The sequence below is a fragment of the Pleurodeles waltl genome, chromosome 8 (assembly GCF_031143425.1).
Source record: "Pleurodeles waltl isolate 20211129_DDA chromosome 8, aPleWal1.hap1.20221129, whole genome shotgun sequence".
Classification (NCBI taxonomy): Eukaryota; Metazoa; Chordata; class Amphibia; order Caudata; family Salamandridae; genus Pleurodeles; species Pleurodeles waltl.
This window is the reverse complement of record NC_090447.1, coordinates 598,674,489-598,698,268: the sequence shown is the minus strand read 5'-3', so window position 1 is coordinate 598,698,268 and position 23,780 is coordinate 598,674,489. Positions and strand designations below refer to the sequence as shown.

At 45.5% G+C, this 23,780-nt stretch overlaps 1 protein-coding gene across 1 annotated transcript in view; it reads left to right on the top strand.

Annotated features, from left to right (window-relative positions):
- The first annotated feature begins 1,793 nt into the window (after positions 1 to 1,793).
- GRK1 (G protein-coupled receptor kinase 1) overlaps positions 1,794 to 23,780 on the top strand; it is a 423,541-nt gene continuing 401,554 nt past the window's right edge. The window contains 1 exon segment of the mRNA XM_069204635.1: positions 1,794 to 2,767. Coding sequence (XP_069060736.1) covers positions 2,066 to 2,767 — 702 coding nt within the window. The 5' untranslated portion in view covers positions 1,794 to 2,065.

Below are 23,780 nucleotides of genomic sequence, written 5' to 3'. Positions count from 1 at the left end.
ATTCACACTACCAGGGACACCTCTTCCCACAAACTTTGCTGGACTTTGCTCCTCTGAGTGCCATGGTCATCTTGCAATAATTGTCACTGTGTATTTTGGTACACAACTCTTAGTGCCTACGGGGTAGTTGGGCACTCGACCAACATGGCACCAGTCTCTCACACTCTCTGACTTTGTTGCGTAATACGATTTGTAACGACACGGAGGTGCGGCACCTATACCACCACTACCCTAGTACAAAATCTATGTTAGACTCACTCAGACACCCTTGCACTGTGGTGCAAAGGTGTGTGCGTGGAACATGTCAGCAGATTTTAGCACCAGAATTAAGGAGAAGGGAGGAGAGTTCCATATTCCTGTAAATATGGCTTTCGCCTGCTCTCTCATTCTCACGCAGCGCAGTATTTTTCAATGCTGCACTGTGCTGTGTGTCAATATGTGTCAATATGGTAAATCTGGGCCAGAGTGCATTCAATGACAAACAACACGAGCCTCATTCTGGAAAGCACCTCATTAAGAGGCATATTTAAGAGCCCCTAGCGCCACCGGAGCGTCACTTTTTGTGACGCTCCGGTGGCACTATGCCCTGTGCCATATTTACATGGTGGCGTTAAACCGACTTGTAAGTATGTCCCTTTCACACGTAGCACTTTGCGCGGAAGGGGCGTGCAATGGGTGTTGCTGTTGGTGTGCCACAGCAACACCCATTGCATTTTGACGCTGCCTCAGATTTATGGGTTTTCGTAAACCTGAGGCAGCGCCAAAATCTAACGCACCTAAATGCTTTCATTTCTCCTCATTTTTTGCTCTTTCTATGTGTGCTGCATTTTGCAGCACACACAGAAAGAGAAAAACGCCATTTAAGAATGTTTTTGTGCCGGAAGGTGTTCCATCCTGCACAAAAACAATCTTCCCCTCAACGCAGCCATCCTTGCACTATGGTGCAAGGGTGACTGCGTTGGTGCACAGCAGCAAATTTAGCGCTGGCGCAGAGGGAAACACGGGTGCACCGTATTCTAGTAAATACGGTGCATCCCTGCATTTTGAAAATGAGGGTGCACGACACTGCCAAATGCACCAGCATTTTCTATTAAATCTGGACCTAAATGTTTTGCTGATTTGCTTTGAAAGTCCTGCTACATGTCAGCGGTGTAGCAAAGGCCCCCTGCGGGGGGGGCGACCTCCAGGAGGCCACCTCAGCACGTTGCACTGTGCACAGGTACACTGTGCACGGGCAGCAGGCCCCTGACTGAGTCCAGGTGGGAGGGGGCCCTCCAGGTACTCTGCAGAGGGGTCCCCTCGAGTTTGGTTACGCCACTGCACTCCAGGAACTTTGCAGGTGGCCCCCCTCGAGTTTCGTTACGCCACTGCTACTCGTTTAAAGTAAATACAAAGTATTTCCTCAGAACCTGGCACGCATGCTGAATTAAAAGCTTTACACACAAGAACTGAGTACATCACCACGTCAAAATTAACTTCAGAACCCTGTCCCTTTTCATATTTTTAAAAGAAAAAAGCAAACACGCATTTTGTAAATGCAATGGGAATGTATACAAAAACCAAATAAGCAGTCTTTAGGCCAGGACGCAGGCATCTCTTCCCAGAGAGTGATAGAGAGAGGGAGAGAGTACAATTATCCTTCTAAGTGGATAAGGGGTTTAGAGAGGTGTTGAGTCAGGGGTATTACTTCCCTTTGCTGCCATTGGACTAGCTCTTCTAAAGCACGCTAGCTCTAACATACTGTACTTGAGGAGATTTGGATTAGCATCGTTCGGGTTCCCAGATAATGCAAGCAACTGTTGCTTTTTTGTCACTGCACTTTCAACCAAATGCCTAAAATAGGAAAGGACATTTTTGTTATTCTTGCCCAAACTCATTCGATGTAGATGATCTTTTTTCGAAGATTTATACTATAATACCAATAAGGCAGAGCAGAGCAGGTTTTGCTAAGCCTGGACAGGAAGGACGGGACTGCTCTGCACTCCTAACCCTCCTCTTCATTGTCCCAGGCTGATTCTGGCATCTGGCCGGTTGATGTCTAGTTTAGGAGACTAGTCGATTGATAATGGATTTTGGGGCATTGGAAACGGTTGTAGCCAACTCTGCCTACATCACTGCACGTGGGAGTTTTGATGGAGACTTCAATCCTCAGGCAACGAGAAACAAAAGATACCATTCGAGGCTCAGGCTGCCACCAATTTCTGAATGCCAGCGTTTGAAAAATGAGATTGATTTGGAATTTGACAGCATTTGTGTTAAGCAGCCGATTGGCAAACGTTTGTTCCAGGAGTACCTTGCTTCGGTTCTACAGCATAAGCCTGCACTGGAGGTCTGGAATAATGTGGAGGACTATGACACTGCTGAGGATGAAGACCGCCTCCAAAAAGCCCAAACAATCTCCAACAAGTACCTTGAATCAAGCGCAAAACTGTTCTGTAAATATTTGGATGAGAAAGTTATCTTGAAAGTGAAAGAGGACTGTCAACATGTGCCGGATAACCTCTTCAAGCAAGTTCTCCAGTCTACCATGACCTACTTGAAGGAGAACGCCTATCAGTCATATAAGGAGAGTGCCCAGTTCTCCAAGTTTCTCCAGTGGAAGTGGCTGGAGGCCCAGCCCATTGGAGAAGACTGGTTCATGGACTTCAGGATCTTGGGCAAAGGAGGTTTCGGGGAGGTGTCTGCTTCCCAGATGAGGGCGACAGGCAAGATGTATGCCTGCAAGAAATTGAACAAGAAAAGACTGAAGAACAGGAAAGGATTTGAAGTAAGTTCTGGTGTACATACTGTATGAACTGAGATGCATGTACAGAGTAAGCAAAGAGTACCCAGCAATCATGATACGTGTTGTTTATTGTTATGCAAGCCTTAATCCGTGGTAAAAGTAAGGGATCTAAAATACCCCTTTCAGTCTGAATGGTTAGTACAATAAAGGTCTCTAGCTAACTAGCCGTTTCATTTGCTCATGTTTGTGTCAGTCAGAAAAACGAGTAACGGTGCCAGCATACATCTGGAACAGTTGGGTCAAGCTGTTTGCAGACACGGTCGTTAAAACTCTTTAATCCTGCCCTTGATATTATTGCATGTTCTTAAGCTCAAAGCTGAACGTAAATCGTGAAAGGATGTTCAGTCGCTTTCCATCCCAATCAAGTGACCTGTAGGCACAGAATGCTGCAGAATCACTATTCTAAATCTGTGGAGTTGTTGGGGTTGGCCTGTCATAGCACCACGCCTCAGATCCTCTACAAGTAGGAATCTGCCACCGCAACCTCATGTTACCAGTATACACTTTGCAACTATTGTTTACGTTTTGGGGTTATTGTGCATCATCACCGTCAAACTACTTTACACCATTAATTTTAACAGAAGCTAAAGGGTTTGCATCACATCCTGCCAGAAAAGGATACATTGGAGTGCAAGAAGCCTTAGGACTGACCTGCATTAACCTCACTATCTTCTTTGGGTGGGACTAAAGCTCCATTTAACAAGGATGGGTCGAGTTTAGTCAACAGCTGGAGAGGATAGTAAAATCCACTTAACCCCTTCCTCAGGTCAGTTCTTTCTGCTTTTCGGGTAGTTCTGAGAAACATTAGACAAATATATCATGGAGGCTACCTCTGGTGTGCTTTAATTTGGTTACAATAAAAGTGGTAGGTCTTGGAAGCATTTCACCCATGCTTTGATTTTAACCAACCCCGCATCGCATTTACTGTGCAGCCCCCATCTGGACTCCATGGATTACATCTCATATAAATTGAGTCATTTTTAGGTCTCGCCTACACATCACATGTGCTGTGCTGCAAGATATATTGTTTACTATGCAGTGGGCTTACAACCCACTCACGGTATACCATTAGTTGTTTTGTTGTTTCTCTCATTTGCAATCTTTAGCTCCTGTAGGCTTCCCTTCCTTTCTTGTGTTAGTTCCTTTCTAGAGCATAAACTTGTGATCTTCCTCGTGTCTGTTCTTTTTGCAACACATTATTTTTATTATTTTATAGGTTTTTTGGTATAATTATTTCTGGATCTGCAATGTGCTATTTTAATTTTAAAAAGGCACACCGTTTTTTTAATGTGTGTTGCTTACACCCTATCTGTTGTCCCTACTGACACTTTACTTACACCCAGAACTGTACTAATCTGTGCCACTCTACTCTACGCTACTACACTCTATGTCACTCCACTCATGCTACTCTACGCCACTCTATGTCTCTATGTCACTCTACTCTATGCCACTCAACTCTACTGTACTCCAGTCTACGCCACTCCACTTTACTCTATGACACTCTACTCTATGCCACATTACTCTACTCCACTTTATGCCACTCCACTCAGTGTCACTCCACACCACTCTACACCACTCTACTCTACAGCACTCACCTCTGCACCACTTTACTTCATTCCACCCTACTCCTTGCCACTCTGCTCCACTCCAACCCACTCTATGTTATTCTGCTCTGCGCTGCTATACTCTACACCACTCCATTCCACTCAACTCCATTCTATGCGGCTCTACTACACTGTACTCTCGCCACTCAATGCTACTCCATTCCACACAATGTCACTGTTCAGCACTCCACTCTACACCTCTCTACTCTTTGCCACTCCACTCTATACCACTCCAGTCTACTCTATGGCATTCTACTCTGTGCCAGTCTACGTCACTCCACTATACTCTACCCCACTGAACTCTCCATAATGCCACTCTGTGGCACACTATGCCACTCCACTCTAAGCCACCCTTGGCCACTCTACTCCACTCTATGCCACTCCACTCTACGCAACTCCACTCTATTTCATGACACTCTACCACACAACACTGCATGCCAGTCTACACCACTCCAATCTACATCACACTACTCTAGTCCCCTCCCCTCCAAGACGGTCTACTCCACTCCACTCCACACCACTCTATGCCACTCTACTCTAGGCCACTGAATGCCATTCCACGTCACACCTCTCCACTCTATGCCGGGGTAATCCATGCTACTCTACTCCACTCTATCCCACTCCACACCACAGAATGCCACTTCACACCAATTTCTCTATGCCACTCATGCCCCTTCACTCCACACCACTCTACTCTATGACAGTCTACTCTGCATCACTCTACTGTATGCCACTCTACTCTTCGCCACTCTTCTGTGCACCACTCTACTCAACTCCAGTTCATTCTTTGCCAATTTACTTCAAGCCAACCTACTCTACGCCACTCCAGTCTATGCCACTCTAGACTCCGTCAGTCTACTCTACTTTGTGCCACTCTAGTCTACACAGTGCCACTCTACGACACTCTACTCTACACTACTCTACTCCACTATAAGCTATCCTACTATACTCAACTTTACTCTACTTCACTTTACGCCACTCCACTCTACATCAGTCAACAACACTCTACAGCACTCTACTCGATGCCACTGAACTCTACGCCACACTACTCTACTTGCCACTGTACTCCCCTCCACCCCACTCTATGCCACTCTGCTCTCCATTACTCTACTCTATGCCACTCCATTCCACTTGATTCTACTCTGTGCCGCTCTACTCCACTCTACTTTATGCACTCTATTCCACTCTAATCACTCCACTCCACACAATGTCATTGTTAAGCACTCTACTTTATGCCATTCTACTCTACGCCACTCTACGCTATTCCACTGTACTCTACACCACTTCCCTCTAAACCATTCCAGTCTACTCTACACCACTGTATTCTATGCCATTCCACTCTGCTCTACACCAATCCACTCCTCATAATGCCACTTAACAGTACATTATGACACTCTACTCTACATTATTTTACATCAATCTACTCCATTCTACACCACTCCACTGTACATCACTCCAGTCTACGCCACGTCACTGAACTGCACACCACTCCATGTCAGTCTACACAACTCCATTTTACACAACTCCACTCCATACCACTCTACACAAAGCCACTCCAAGCCACTCTATGCCACCCTACTGTAGGCCACTCTATTCTACACTACTCGATGCCACTCAATGCAATTGTACTCCACTCTAGGCCACTCCACTCCACAGAATGCCACGCTATGCCACTTCACTCCATGCCACTCCACTGTAAGCAACTCTACTCTACACCACTCTACACTATGCCACTCCACGCTACACCACTTCACTCTATGCCAGTGTACTCCAAGCCACTCCAGTCTATGCCACTCTGTTCTCCGCCACTCTACTCTGCTCTATGCCACTCTACTCTATATCATTCTACTGAACACCATTTTACTGTATGTCACTCCAGTCTATGTCACTCCACTCTACACTACTCGACGCCACTCCTTTCTATGCTACTCTACCCTATGCCACTCTCCTCTACCCCACTCTACTTTACACCCCACTATGCTATTCCAAACTCCTCTACACCATTCTTCTCTGTGCCACACCACTAACATTTAACCATGTTGAACAGCAACCACACTGCTGTTCAACATGGCTGAAAGACCTTGACAAAGTCAATAGCTCTCACATAGGCGAGACCTATTGGCTTTGCCAATGCTTTTTAACTGTTGTAAGCTAGTCCTGCTCAAGGGACGAAAATCATTTAACTTTTTCTGCCCAAAAGGCTTTGCAGTGTAGAGTGCACACACGTGCTTAATTTGTAAATAAAAACGTGCCGGTACCCAAAGCCCTCCTCTTAAACATGCGGCGGCTGCAATTAAATGTGCAAGCATTGAATACTAAGGCAGCGTAATCCTAACACCATCTTGGGCCTCTTTAATCCATTTGCAGCCACTTCCTGCCCCTTCAGCTCATTCTTACAGCTTTCTGCTTTCTCCCGTTGTGACGCTTTTTCGATTCTCTCTTTCTCCTTCTCCTTCTTTCCCATATGTGTCTTTTGCTCGCAGTAAATGCCTGAGGCAGAAAAATAAGCATCGGCCCTAAAAAATAAGTGCTGGTGCTCCGCACCGGCAACAAGCACAAATTAAGCACTGGTGCACACTTCTTTATGACCTCTTTCCAAATGATTTATGGCCTTGATTCTGACATACCTATTGGTCAGTCTCAGTCTTCTGCACATTTGAGTGTTGACCTACACTTATAATAACCTCGCAATATCGAATACTTTATATGGTCAAGAAAAGTACAGTAATACATCTGTAGGTCCCTATATGCCTACCTTGATGATATAGTCGGAGTCCATATATGTGAAGGCCCATTCTACTTACCCAGGTAGTAGTTGATACATGGGTTGCTAGGTGCTTTGCAAAGGTAGGGGATGCGAGAGAGTGATGTGGAGAAAAGTAAATGTATTCAAAATGATAAATATAAGGAAATACATATCTTATCATAAGAAAAAAGTACATATGGTATAATTATTTTTGCCTGCTAACTGAGGAAGGTTAAAAGAAGATGGTATTCTTGGCGGTGATTTTGTAGTCATGCAGTCATGCATAATGCTTACAAAATGCCTGCCAGCCGTGTGAGATTTTATGTATCACTGACCTAGGTTGAGGCACTTCTAAGCAGTTGGCTTGGGGTTGACAAGTTTCGTTTTTCCATTTATTTGCATTTAGAACCATCCTATGAATATATTTGAGTATTTAATCAGTTTGTCTTGTTAGGCAATGGTTGTGGAAATGTATCAGTTACATTAAACATAAGGAAGACATATCCAAGTTTATCTTGAGAGGATGCTAGAAAAGCATTATGAAATGTTTCATAACTTGGATGTTAGATTTCCTAAGATATGGAAATAGACTTCTTTGGTGCCTTTTTTACTTCCAGCATATTTTTTTATTTAAATGTTTATTTTGATGTAGTATTTACATTGGGACTGTTTCAAGACAGTAATAAAACATCCGTTCATGTCAATAAATCGCTACACCCCAGCAAAGACTTACAGAAGATTTTGTGAGATGGAGTAGCTAATCAGAATTAATTGCAGCTTATTTAACTAAACAAGTATTTTTTCTTATACTTTTCAGAGTAATCCTCATCCTCGTTACCAGTATTGACATCACCATTATACAATCATCAACATCTGTGCAGGCTCTCTCCAGCCCGGCAACCGTGTTGCCGGGTTGGAGACAGCCTACTGCGCATGTCTGTTTGCTTGCCTAAGATGGCCGGCCAAACACACATGCGCTCTGAGGGAGAATGCTGAGCACTCTCCCTCAGTGCACGTCACCCCCATAGCCCTGCCCATTTCAGAACGAAAGGATAATAAACATAGTTTATTGTCCTTTCGTTCAGAACGGTTTGCAGCGTCTGTTGCTGGCGGCGGGGGGGAGAGGGTGGGGGGAGGGCGACGCTCCTCTGCCCATATGGAGGAGCTGCCCCTGGTTACAGGTGAGGGAATATGCTGACATGTTCCTTTCTCTTCCCTGCACCTTAAATATAAATTGGATTCCGGAATCCAGAATTGTCTATGGTTTGACTCTTGTGCGAAAACTTGGGCTTTGCACAAAATCACAAAAACTGAAATCCTCACATTATGTGCATATGCTTTTTAAACAATGTTTCATTGAGTTATAGCTCTCTTCTTTATGATCTGCAACATCTGCAACAGGCAGTATCAGTGCTTCTCATCATATTGTAATGGGCAGTACCAGCTCTGCCCATGGGGTCTAGTGTACTTGTAATGGAGAGTATAAGTGCCTCTTATCTTGCAGTAATGCAAAGCGCCTGCGCTTCTCATGGAGCCCTTTGTGCTTGCAATAGACAGTTATCGTGGTTTACATCTGGATGTTGTAATGGGCAGTACCAGCTCTTCTCATGGTGTCTAATATTCTATTAATGGGCAGTGCCAGTACTTTACATATGGTTGTTGTAATGGGCAATATCAGTTATTTTCATGGGGGGGGGGAGGGGGCTGGTATACTTGTAATCCGAGGTAACACCATTGCTCATGTTGTAATAGGCAGAACCAACACTTTTCGTGGGGTCCTAGTCCTCTAAACTTGGACGCGCTACTTACTTCACTTTACCCGACGGGTGACAACGCGACCGGGCCCGTCTCACGTTTCTCCTTTCATTTGGAAAATCCGGCCGGTTACAACTTGCAACGTATAAACAATTTGGATTTACATAATTCAGCCCATTGAATCTTTGTTCGTGTTTACACTTATCTTATATATTGATTCTTGAACCTACTTTGGAACCTACTACTTGCCCTGAAGAAGCCCAACTGTATAGGGCGAAACGCGTTGGCTGCTGCATTGTTTGTTCTCACAAATTTATTGTGACACCAAATGTCTCTGATGAAATAAACCCTTTGGGAGAAACCTATGGAAACCTTGTGTCACCATATGTTTAACAAACTGGGACTCTTCTGAATTATTATTCGTGATTGACAACTGATAGTGGTGCACAACCCATTTTCTTGTATTGGTGTTTTATCCTTTTGGTTCCTTTGTGCAGTAGGAACTTTGTTGGTAGTGCACACTACACTTCACCTTATAATGTGTTGTTTATATACACCTGTTTATACACACTGTGATTAAATTTTAGGGATTGATGCGTTTTCTGTTGGGCCTACTGCACTTTGCTTGTTTAAAGTTACCATTGCTCATGTTGTAATAGGCAGAACCAACACTTTTCGTGGGGTCCTAGTACTAGTATACTTGTAATGCGCAGTGCCCGTACTTTACATCTGACTGTTGAAACGGGCAGTACCAGCAATTCCCATGGAGCCTGTTATACTAGTAATAGGCAGTACCATACTTTACATCTGTGTGTTGCATTAGACAGTACGATCACTTTTCCTGGGGGACTCTTATACTTGAAATCAGCAGTAAGTATCATTAATTCTCATCATGTTTTAATAGTCAGTATCAGTTCAGTTCTTCTCATAGGGTATACTTGTAATGGGCAGTAGCAGTGCTTTTTATCATGCTGTAATGAACAATACTAGCTCTTCTCATGGTGGTTGGTATACGTGTAATGTGCGGTATCAATGCTTCTCATCATGCTGTAATGGGCAGTACCAATGCCACTCCTGGGGCTGGTGTACTTGTGATGGGCAGAGCTGTTACTTTTGATCTAGCACATTTTTCCTGGTATGAGCAGTGCTCAGCACTTCCCATGGGGACTTGTATACTTTAATGGGCAGTACCAGTTCTTTTCATCTGGTGGTTGTGATGGGCAGCAGCAGTATTTCTCATGGAGGTTGGTACACTTCTAATGGGTAGTATCAGTGCTTCTCATCAGGATGAAATGGACAGTGCCAGCTCTTCTAATGGTGGCTGGTATACTTGTAAAGGGCAGTTTCATCATCTTTAATGCATCATTACTTAAAATTGTTGCAAAATACATAATATAGCAAGTTAAATAAAAATGTTGCTGTGGAAACTCATGATATGTTTAGGAAAAGAAACACTCTTTCAATATTAGACATCAGCTAGTAGTTCAAGAAGTAAGCCACTGTTGAATAGTATTAACAATTCTTAACCGGTAAAACCCTTAAAATTAGAAACCTTGATATAAATATAAAACTTGAGAAATGAGAGGTGCAAAGAAAGATGCTAAAACTTGATGAGTTCCTGGTGTCGTACTTATTAAATAAAATATAAATTTATAACTATTAAAAATAGTTAAAAATTGAATCAGATGAATGTGCAGTTTTTGTTTAATTTTGCTTGCAGCTGCGAGATGAATTTCCCAAATTTGGCCAGTTCTGCTGGCTCACTTAGAGTGAATACCAAAGTTCTAGCCTCGGAACAAGATCTTATGCTGTGGCGAAGGAAGAGAGGTCTTAGTAAAGTGCATTGTGCGTTCAACAGTACCGGGCAGCAGCATAGTAGGTGGATGAATGTCTCTGTTTTATAACCACAGAGCCTGCAACAGTTTATGTTGGTGAGAGAGCACCATTTTGGATTCAGTTCCTTTATTTTTAGGCCGAGCAGTCTAGTAAAAGCGAACTGTTTCACGCAGGACTTCCTAATTGTGCAAGCTAGATAGGGCTGCAGTGCCAGATACTGTGTGTCATTCTTATAAGATGCTGCCACGGCTCTTTGCACTGGAGTGTTGCTTAATTTTCCCAGGTCACATGCATGGGAGAGTGTTTTTATCTGGCTTTTCAGGGATCGCATTGATGGATATTTGTGACTGTGCCAGTTTTTCTGATTGATCGATTTGTAGGTTAGTCAGTACTGTGGTTACGTATTGTGACCAGGGATTTGTCTTTATTTCAAAAATGTGGAGAAGAGCTGATTTCAGAGTATTGGTTGGTGCCATGATTATTTTGTGTAGTACATCACGAAAGCCCCCATATGTTCCCAATTTTGATCTTGCAGGCCAAATTCTAACCTTATCAGGTTGCTCCTTAAATATTGTTGAAGCTTGAACACTCTTTTATAGATTTTCACCTGGAGCTTTTCTGTCAGTGTGGTGAGTTGGCCTGGATAGGCCTCGTGCCCTTAATTTAATGCCAGAAGAAAATGAAGCTTTAAGAGTTTGGAGAACCAATCTGGTGGTCGGGCTTTCCATGAAGTTGTTTAGCTGGCTTATTCTAGTTATTATGAAGTAGGCTTTTGCCTTTGGATGGTGAAGCTGAACTTTGGGCTTTCTCTTTGCCAATAACCAGACCCCCAGGTAGTTGTAGGTGTCTGTGCTGCTGATGATGAGTGCCATTTTCCAGTGGGAGTGCCGGTGTTTCAATGACCCACCAAAAATTATTATTTTATGTTTTTGAGGGATTTGCCATCATTTTCTTTGCAATGTTATAGCTATTCAAAGCAGTTAGAGCTATTTGTAGGACAGTTTTTGAGTGGTCCAACAAGACGATGTCATCTGCATATTGCAGGAGGGTAAGTCTAAGGTTCCCAATTTTTGGTGGGGTCAGGTTTGTGTATTTTAATGCTTGTGACATGTCTGCTGTGTAAAGGTTGAATAGAAGGGGTGCCAGCACACACCCGTGTTTTAACCCATCGCTGGGGATATTCTTGCTAACAGCAGAACTCTATGGCTTGACTCTTACCCAGGTTGATGTGTAAAGTAGAATTATTGCCCTTAATAACTTGCTTGGAACTCACCAATTTTGGAGCTTTCTCCACAGCAGGTTCCGATCCACCGTGTCAAAGGCTGCATAATAGCCTACAAAGCAAGCAAATGGTGGAGGGGTTGTTTTAGTTGTGGCCTCATGTATCAGAAGAGAGAGAGATTTACTACATAATCCATGGTCGCAGATTTTGCCCTGAAGCGAGTTTGGCAGAGGGGTACTACCCCAGTGTCCTCTACCCAGTTTTATAATTCATCCAGGAGGACTGAGGCAAAGCCTTTTGCTTCTATGTCTAATAGGGCAATAAGACGGTAGTTGGCTGGGTTGTGCCTATCCCCCTTTTTATAAATTGGATGCAGTATGGAGCCTCTCCAGGCTGAGGGTATTTCCTCTGATTCTAGGCTAGAGCAATAGAGTGCTGAAAGAACCGGGGACCAACGCTCTTTGTCCTCTTTGAAGATTTGCCATTTGGACCGGGAGCCCCTGACAATCTCAAACTTTCCAAGATGATAGAAATTTCCCCTGGAGAAGGTGCAGGCTCCCAGGCCAGAGAGGTATCATATGTACCAGATTTAACCATTTGGTGTTCAGAAAAAGGTAGGTTGGCTGTGTACAGTTTCTTGGCATGTTTTATCCATTCTGCTTCATTTATTGCATTGATTCGAAAGTCACTCTGTCCCACCTTGTTTTTAATGTACCTCCTTAAATCAGCACGATTGTGTTTTTTCATCAAGGAGTAGCTAGAAGTAGCAGTTCTTCTCATCATTCTGTAACGGGCAGTACCAGCGAGCGTGCATGGGGGCTAGTATACTTGTAATGGACAATACCAATGCTTCTCATGAGGACTTGTATACTTGTAATGGGCAGTACTGGTTCTTTTTATTTGGCAGCTGGAATGGGCAGCACCACTGATTCTCATGGGGTTTGGTATACTTGTAGTGGGCAGTATCAGTGCGTCTCATCATGTTATAAAGGGCAGTACCAGATCTTCCTATGGGGGCTGGTACACTAGTAATGGGCAGCATCTGTACTTTACACCTGGTTGTTGTAGTGGGTATTACTAGTTCTCCACATGAGTCCAGGTGTACTTGTGAAGGGTAGTGCCTGTACTTTTCATCGGGGCAGTTGCACTCAGTATGGGCAGTGTCAGCTCTTGTTAGCAGCATTGCTATTTGTCTAAGCCTTTCTTGTGATAGGCATTTACGACAATGGGAAGACATTTCTGCTTGTGTAAAAGTACACAGTTTACGTGTATGCAGGAGAAAATATATCTCATTCATACGACTGCACCGTTAAGTTTTTCTCCATAAGCAAATCATTTATCTCCACGGAGAAACCACTTCCCCTACACCACTATCTCTTTTGGGGGTGTTCCCTTCACATCCTAAAAAAACAGATTTTACTCCCACCCCTGGAACAGGCTTTGAACATGGTTGTAACTTTTCGGTCTTCACAAACAAACATTCCTCAGCATTCCAATTTCTCGGGTCTTCAGACTAGCACTCCTATTTGTCTAGTGTGGAAGGACCATTTTCTTCTCCATTTTTATTTAACGGTCCAGCAATCAGCCTGAAATTAAATCAGTTCTAGAAAGAAGAGAAACTGGCAGAAGGTTACGAAGGAGTCCTTTATGCCATCTCTGGAATCCACTCTCCCCGCATTCACAGGCAATCCAAACAGCAACGCGATCTTGTTTAAGCAATGGATCTCCTTAGCATTGGATCCTATTGTACCCCTCAAATTGCACACTGCAAAAAAAGCCAAGTCGTTGGTTCTTTCCTGTTCTAGGTGCAGAGAAAAGTTGCTGCAAAAAGCTTGTGCAAAGTTGGAGAAAGTCCTATGACCCAGTGGCTAAGCAGGCATGTAAGTCAGCTTGCAGAAATTTCCGTAAACTCAATCAGGGTTCTATGAGCAATCACTTCTCCCTGCGGATTGCAACTGCCACCAATTCCTCGAGAGAAGTTTTCAATATCATTAAATCCTTCACTGACGCGATTAAAAGTACCACCCTTCCATTACTTGATCTCTGCACTAGGCTATTAGATTTTTTTGATGAAAAGATCCTAAAACCCTATTGTACTTTCCCGGGGTATGCTGGCACAGTGATCCTTCGTCACCGCCCACCAGTCTTTTACCCGTGCTTTCTGAGTTTTGCCTTGTACTGGAGGTCGATTCACTTGAGGAACTGTTAAAATGATTCCCCAGAGGACCCTTATCCCCTCATATTCTTAGATTGTCCACACACTCACTAAATCCTTATTTGAATATGATTTGGAACGCCTCTTTGAAATCTGGCATCTTCCTGGTCCTCTGGAAACAGGTGTTCCTGCTACCACTGTTAAGGCAAGCAAATACGCGTTTGATTGTACTCAACAACTTTAGGCCCATCTCACTTCTGCCAGCTCCCTCAAAGGTCTTGCAGAAATTGGTATATCGCCAACTCTCTTCCTTTGTTGAGGCAAACAATTCATTACACGACACCCAGTCCGGCTTCTGTGCCGGATGCAGCACAGAGACTGCTTTGTTGGAAGTATCAGAATCTGTCAGAGAACCAGTGGACAACAGCTCTGCTGCTATGGCGGTGTTAATAGACTTATCAGCAGCATTCAATATGGTGACACACTCCACCTTTTTGAATAAGTTAGCCCTTTTTGTTTTTCAGGGCATAGTCCTGTCCTGGATCTGATCATGGTATTCACATTTCAAGACCACTCAGGCCCATATTTATACTTTTTGACGCACAACTGCGCCAACGCAGTTGTGCGTCAAAAAATTTAACGCCATTCCAAAGCGCCATGCGGGCGCCTTATTTATTGAATGACGTCAGCTGGCGCAGCTGACTGGTGTGCGTAAAAAAAAAATACTCTCACCAGGCAGCGGCGGCGTAGGGGAAAATGGAGCTTGGGCGTCAAAAAATGGGGCAAGTCAGGTCTGAGGCAAAATTTTGGCCTCAACCCGATTTGCGCCATTTGTTTTGACGCCCAACCCCCATTGAAATGACTCCTGTCTTAGCAAAGACAGGAGTCATGCCCCCTTGCCCAATGGCCATGCCCAGGGGACTTATGTCCCCTGGGCATGGTCATTGGGCATAGTGGCATGTAGGGGGGCACAAATCAGGCCCCCCTATGCCACAAAAAAAATATGAAAAAAATACTTACCTGAACTTACCTTAATTTCCCTGGGATGGGTCCCTCCATCCTTGGGTGTCCTCCTGGGGTGGGCAAGGGTGGCAGGGGGTGTCCCTGGGGGCATGGGAGGGCACCTCTGGGCTCCTTCTGAGCCCACAGGTCCCTTAACGCCTGCCCTGACCCAGGCGTTAAAAAATGGCGCCCATCAGGCTGGGCGCTGTTTTTTAAGGCCTGCCCCCTCCTGTGCATCAAAATGACGTCACAGTATAAATAAGGCGCACAGGCCTTAAAGTCATTTTTTGGAAGGGAACGCCTACCTTGCATATAATTAACGCAAGGCTGGTTCCCCCTTCTAAAAAATGACGCACATGGTGGAACTTTGACGCCCGCGGGGTCGGACGTCAAAGTATAAATATGGGGCAGTGTTTGCGCCGATTGTGCGTCAAAAATTTTGACGCACATTCGGCGCAAAGAGAGTATAAATATTGGCCTCAGAAGCAGCTTTCATCAAGTTTAAAGACTGCCTAGAAGGCATAGGCAAATGGATGGATTCAAACTTTTTAAAGTTGAATACAGATAAAACAGGGGTTATTTGCTTCAACCAAAAGTCCCCTCCTTGTTAATCTTTGGTTTGCTGGCTGAATTAAGGCCCATATTTATACTTTTTTATCGCCGCATTTGCGCCGATTGTTGACGCAAAAGCAGCACAAACTTACAAAATACAATTGTATTTTGTAAGTTTGCACCGCTTTTGCGTCAAAAAATGATGCAAATGCGGAGCTAAAAAGAGTATAAATATGGGCCGATGTACGCCCCCAGGACCGACCGTTTCGGCCCGAAAGTTGGGGAACTGGCTTGACTCCTAGCTCTCTTTTGCCTTCCAAATCAGGCAGATCTCTTCAATCTTCTTCCTGAAGCTCAGATCAGTCAGGAAGCTTTTACGTCTGCTCCCAGCTGAGATCTGAAAAACTGTAATCCATGCTTTAGTGACATCATGTTTGGTGTACGCAAATTGCCTTTATTTGGGTCTCCCTGTCTCTCTGATCCACAGGTTACAGGTTATACAGAATGCGGATGTGAGGCTGATCGGACAGGTCTCTTTCATATCTTATCTCACGGCATATGAAGCAGCTAAATTAGCTTTCGGTGGCAAAAAGAATTAAGTTCAGTGCTCTGACCCTGGCATTCAGAGTCCATGCAGACCAGGGTCCACAATACTTGAGAAATAGACTGGGTCGGTACCAACAGGAGAGATTGCTGAGATCTAACCATCTCCAACTTATGCGCATCCCCAGGTTTACTAAACCCCATCAGGGTGGCAGATTTTCTCAGTATTGACTGCTAAACATTGGAATACCCTACCAGTTACCCTCCGCATGACCCTGGCAGAGCACTGTTTCAGGAAAGAATTAAAAACCTGGCTCTTTTACCAAATCTAGATTTAATTGGCTGGTTTTACTTTCAGTCGCTTTGCTTTGAGAGCTTCTCCTGAAGCAGCAGTCCGCTGTATAAATGCTGTTAACTGATTGAGTATTTTGGTAATTAAATACACACACATATGTGTGTGTATGTGTGTGTGTGCACATGTATGTGTGTACATATATATATATATATATATATATATATATATATATATATATATATATATATATATATAAACATATATATATATATGCATACATAAAAGGTTACATGGATGTTATAGTTAGGCTCACATTTTAAACGTACAAACCCATAGAAATTCACCTGTTATAGTTATCTCAAGTAAATACAACACGTGCCCTAAGGTAACTATAATTCGCACCCCTGCCATGCACAGTAGTTACTGCAAATGTTACATTGATGTTATCAATGATGTTATCAAAGATGACATGAGTGCCGTAATTTGTGGGGTAATTAGTAGTGCAAGGCGAGGACATGAACTATAAGTATATATATGTGTGGATATATACATATATATATGTGTGGAGATATATATATATATATATATATATACATACATATATATATATATAAAAATATATATATATATGTCTGTATATATGTATGTATATGTACACATATATGTGTGTGTGTTATATTCACACATATGAGCTGAATGGTGTGGGGTTGGCTGGTTATAAGGGCTTGACTACAAGGCTTGGCTGTATGCAGTGGGGGTAGGAATAACATATATATAATATATATATAATTACTTTATGTTAAAAAACCATAGAAATTCACTGAAATTCAGCAGTTATAGTTAGATTTCTTTCAAGTAACTATAACTTACGCCCTAAGGTAACTATAACTTGCCCCCTTTTTTACAAAAAACGCCCTGGAGATTAGGAGTGGCCTGCTGGTGGTGGGGCTGCCACTGCGAGTCTGGCGGTCATGTGACCGCCAGACTCGTAATGACCCCCTAAGTGTAATATCATAATACTCAGCAGTTTGGCAGTCATTGTAGCTCTAACAAGCTGCATAGTAATTCCCTTTACAGCTTAACACTGTTGCACTCAAATAAAACAAAATTGCTACAGATTATGGGGGTTATTACAACTTTGGAGGAGGTGTTAATCCATCCCAAAAGTGACGGTAAAGTGACGGATATACCACCAGCCGTATTACGAGTCCATTATATCCTATGGAACTCGTAATACGGCTGGTGGTATATCCGTCACTTTACCGTCACTTTTGGGACGGATTAACACCTCCTCCAAAGTTGTAATAACCCCCTATGTCCATCACCCAGTACTGTACCAGTCCGCAGCATGTAAACCATCCAACACCAACAAAATAAGCATGGAATAACTGAAGAGATCTGTGACGCGCTGCTGGCCAATGGAGGACTGTAATTTAGTCCACCACTACAGGTTCAATCAAGCTACACACTACAGCCCCTTCATGACATCTCACCGTATATGTAAAGATATTAACAAAGTTCATTAATCAACAAATTGTCCCTCCATCCTATGGCTTCCCAGGGTCATAAAGGTTAAACATAATATCTCAGAATGGACACTCCAGTACAACCAAGTAGATTGTGATCATAAAAAATACCACATAGGGACCTATAGAGCTACTCAAAGCAGCCTGTTTACTGAAAACCATAGTCTTGGAGCCTATTTCCTACACTTCTTCATCCATCACACTGCTAAGCGCTGCAATCCAATACACAGTAACCGCACCTTGGTGATATTCACACATGTCAAGGAAACACATCCCACGTAGGATCAAACCAATGACAACACATTTCCAACTATACTCCCCACATGGTTTAGCTACCCATGTAGCCAAGTTCTACAGTGCCCCACATAGGGGTAGTAAATGTTGTATAAATGTTACAGTGAGTGGCAAATTGTGCTGTTAGCAGGGAGGTGGCAGTGGGGGCACAAACGCACACATACTCTCACTCACACTCATGTGTTCACACATGTACTCACACACACACATCCTTTCACATGACTCAATCCCAAATATTCATGCTTGCATGCACCAAACATAAAAAATAAAATCATACCTACCTGTGCAGCTCAGCCTCGGAGATCCCAGGAGGGTTGGGATTTCTGCCTTCCATCACTGGCTGACATAAGCTCAGCCAATGAGGGAAGACAGCAGTCCCAAGCCTTGGAGGTCCCAGGAAGGTTAGGATTGCTGCCTTCCCTCATTGGCTGACCTTAGGTCCGCCAATGAGGGAAGGCAGCAGTCCGTCACTCGTCACAGAGTCAGGTGGGGTTATTGAGACTGCTGACCCCACCAGACTCTGTGATGAGGTGTCACTGATTGACACTCAGCCATGGGCACTTCAGGGCTTTGAATTGAAGCTCCCAGGTCTGAAGCAATCATTGATGCTCCACCTCATCGCGAGGGGGAAGGCCTTGAGGTACTTTGCCCGACTAAAGATGTCACACCCACAGGAGCTGTGACTTTTTGGCCTGGTAAAGTTCAGCTCACTTAGGGCCAGATTTAAGTGAAAATGATGGTGCTCATCGCTGCACCGCATTTGGCAGTGTTGCACACCGTCATTTGCGAAATGCAGGGATGCGCCGTCTTTACAATACTATGGTGCACCCCTGTCTTCCCCCCTGCGCCAGCACGAAATTTTCTGGCACATGCCAATGCAACCACCCTTGCACCATAGTGCAAGGATGGCTGCGTTGAGGGGAGATTGTTTTTGTGCAGGAAAGGATACCTTCCTCCACAAAAACAACCTGCAATGGCGATTTGCTCCTTCTATGTGTGCTGCAAAATGCAGCACACATAGAAAGAGCAAAAAACGAGGAGAAATGAAAACATTTCGTCTCGTTGTGCCACTCTAACGACACCCCTGGGGTGGCGTTAGATTATAGCATTGCCTCAGGTTTATGAAAACTCATAAATCTGGGGCAGCATCAAAATGCAATGGGTGTTGCTGTGGCACGCCCAAAGCAATATCCATTGCACGCCCCTTCCACACAAAGTGCTGCGTGTGAAGGGGTCGTATTTACAAGGTGGCGTTGAGCCACAAAAAGTGGCTTAACGCCACCTTGTAAATACGGTGCAGTGAATAGCGCCACCGGAGTGTCACTAAAAGTGCCGCTTCGGTAACACTAGGGGCTCTTACATATGCCCCTTAATGCATGTCTAGTTCCTTTCTCACTTAAAAATAAAGAGTTTCTGTCAGGCTGACCTTTCCTTACCTGACAGATATCCTTTATAGTGGTCAAAAGGTGAGGGGGCGTGGTCCCTCGGCCCATTAGGACGGGTCGTGGCCGAGTACAGTACAGTACAGTACAATGCAAGACATGAACACTGAAACAGAATGCCCTTCAACTGCATATGTCTGAACTCCCCACATTTGCGATTTCCAACTTTCTAATGTTTAGACAGGGCTCATGGGACCTTGCCACATGCTTAGCACAAGAGGATTAGGAGAAAAAAAGAAGAATGGAGAAAACAGATGTAACACTAATATGTAGAATGTTACACAAAACATATTCCAGCAAGTTGTTTTACTTGAACAGGCAGTTTTAAAAGAGTTTCTTAAGACATTTTCGCATGGGGACCCCTCCAAGGGCTTAATAATGCCCCAGAAACCACCACCTTCCTGGGACTACAAATACAAAGTAAAATTAGGGAGGGGTCAATCCCCCCTGGGCCCTGGGGACTACCACCTCCCTGGGGCTACGATTAAAATTAGATGCAAGGGGCCACGCAGACCCCCCCTGGGCCCCAGGGACAACCATCCCAAGGGCTGGCTTCTGCTGCTTCCCAAGGTGCCCACCCCTGGGAGGTATCTGTTTGCTTTTGCTTGGCGAGAGCTGTGACAGCAAAAGCAAACACTTTGCTTTCAGCAAGCTGGAGCTTTAGAAATGCTCCTGCTTACTAAAAACAGAGATTTAGGGGGTCATTCTGACCTCGGCGGTAAAAGGCGCTTACCGCCAGTCAGAAGCCTGCCATAACACCGCCGTGGCCGCGGTAAACCGCCACGGTCATTCTGACCCGCAACTGCCAAACCGCAGAAAACCCGACATCCTCAATAATCCGCCACACCAAAGGTCAGCGAAAAAATGGTGCTGACCAAACCTCCACCGTCACGCCAACAGAAATACGCCCATACCATTCCGACCCACAAATCCACGCGGCAGTCTTTCAAACGCGGTATTCCATTGGCGGTACACACCGCCACGGTCAAAATACACACACACATAGAAAACTCAGCCACATTGGTCACTTCGAAATACACACACCTGATACACATACTAACACCACTCCCACACACCCAACACAATATAAAACACACACCCACATCACCCACAAGCCCCTACAACCCGAAATCATTGACGAAGGCTAGAGACAGAGCACAGAATAGCGAATCCCACAACACAGAGGCACACAACACCATCACCCACACAGAATCCACGCACCAAACACCACACACCACCACACGCACCACACTCGTCACCACAAACGCCACCCCACACCTCAACCACACCACCCCATGGCACCCCAAAGACACCTCAGGTTCAGTGACGCCGAACTCAGGGTCATGGTGGAGGAAATAGTCCGTGTAGAGCCCCAGCTCTTCGGGGCACAGGTGCAGCACACCACAATTGCCAGGAAGATGGAGCTATGGCAAAGGATAGTGGACAGGGTCAACGCGGTGGGACAGCATCCACGCAATCGGGAGGACATCAGGAAGAGATGGAACGACCTACGGGGGAAGGTGCGTTCCATGGTATCAAGGCACAACATAGTGGTGCAGAAGACTGGCGGCGGACCCCCACCTACTCCCCCAGAATTTACCACGTGGGAGGAGGAAGTCTTGCACATCCTGCATCCTGAGGGCCTCGCTGGAGTAGGCGGAGGAATGGACTCTGGTAAGGCAAATCTTCACTACTGCTTCCCACCCCCACCCCACCTGAATGCCAAATCATACCCCCACCCTCACCCCCTCCCCCATCACACCAACCCCTAGCAAAAGCCTCACCATCACAACCCACCCATCCCAACACCAAGCCCTGCATGCGACCCCAAAGCATGGCCACCCATCACCAAAGCATGCCCACTGCACACACACATCACCCCCACAAGCCACCCTCACAAAAGCCCCCACAAGGAAATGCCTGCACATGGGTACACGGACACCCACCCATCACACGAAATGCCACACACTGAAGCAATAACCATACCTTTATACCCCTGCAGGACCCGAACGCCACCACACCACCACGGAGGGTCCAGAGATGTCCATCCCACCCCCAGAAGAGGCCCCCAGCGATGACAGCAGCTCTGTCTCCCTGGAGCCAGACGACCAGCCCGGCCCATCGGGGACCTCTGGACAGTCGGTTCCCCACAGACAGCCACAGGCTACACCAGACCCAACCCCCTCTGGGAACACCAGCACAGCTCCCACCCAGCGGGCCCATGCCTCTGTCTCCAGGGCACGTAAATCAGCGGTGTGTCCACCACTACAGGGCACCCAGGTTGACCCACCACCCCAACAACAACAGGGACCTAGGGGCAGTGGTAGTGGGCACACCAGCCAGGGGACAGAGGCCCAGGAACGCAGGGGAACTGGGAGGGCTGCCGTGCGACAGGGGGGGGACAGGCCCAGGGAACCGACTCTCCAAGAGGCCCTCTCCACCATCATGGGAGCATACCACGGCTCCCAGGAGACGATGGCGACGGTACTGGCCCGGTTCCAGGAGATCCAGGAACTGCAGGAGGAACGGTACATGGGGTTCAGGGAGGAACTGAGGAACATTGGTTCCGCAATGGGGACCATCGTCCTGGCCCTTACCCAGATCGTCACCACATTGCGGGACCATGTGGCACCCCAAAGGGCCCCTGTCACTAGCCCAGGACAGGAACAGCCTACCACCTCCGCCGGCGCTAGTGGACAGGAGGCCCCCACACAACGACAGGCCACCAGAACCCCACCTCCTGCAGAAGAAGAACCACCCCGCAAGCGGAACCTGAGATCTCACAAGAAGACAGAGTAGGATTGCAAGACCCCCGCCAGCCTAAGATACCCCCTGATGTCATCCCACTGTCCCACATTGTCACCCTGTCCAACCTTGAACTGCCCCTGCTCCATCCTTCCACAGGCATATGGACAATGCACCTGTGCAACTGAGAACTGGACTCTGCCATGGACATTACTCCACCCCCACCCATCCCGCTTCCCAATCATTTACCTATATCTAGCACTTTAAATAAATCACTTATTCCACTTAAATAAACAGGAGTCTGCTTGTATTCTTAACAAATGTATTACACATAACGGTTCAATAATGTCCAGTTAGTTTGTGATGACAACATACCAATTTCAATAAGCTTTAGTCCATGGGCAAACAAAGCTGAAGTCAGGCAGTGGGTCATACAGCTCTGAAAAGGGAAGGGAAAGTCACAAATCAGTTAACAGGAACTGGGGGGAAACACAGACAGTGGAGACGCATGAGGCCTCAAGTAAATGTAAATTGGGGTGGCTGTTTCTTACCTGTGTGCTACTGAAAGTATTGTTGTATGACTGTATCCCTGTTGTCCGTGTCGTCCCCGTCGTCTTCCTCTTCTTCACTCTCCACAGGCTCCACAGCTGCAACAACACCACCATCTGGACCATCCTCCTGCAGAAAAGGCACCTGGTGTCGCAATGCAAGATTGTGAAGCATACAGCAGGCCACGATGATCTGGCACACCTTCTTTGGTGAGTACATGAGGGATCCCCCTGTCATATGCAGGCACCTAAACCTGGCCTTCAGGACCCCGAAGGTCCTTTCTATGATCCTCCTAGTTCGCCCATGGGCTTCATTGTACCGTTCCTCTGCCCTTGTCCTGGGATTCCTCACTGGGGTCAGTAGCCACGACAGGTTGGGGTAACCAGAGTCACCAATTACCCACACACGGTGTCTCTGTAGCTGTTCCATCACATAAGGGATGCTGCTATTTCGCATGACATACGCGTCATGCACTGACCCAGGGAACTTGGCATTTACATGGGAGATGTACTGGTCAGCCAAACAGACCACCTGGACATTCATCGAATGATAACTTTTTCTGTTTCGGTACACCTGCTCACTGTCTTTGGGGGGAACCAAAGCCACATGGGTCCCATCAATGGCCCCAATGATGTTGGGGATATGTCCAAGGGCATAGAAATCACCCTTCACTATAGCCAATTCGCCCACCTCAGGGAAAATAATGTAACTCCGCATGTATTTCATCAG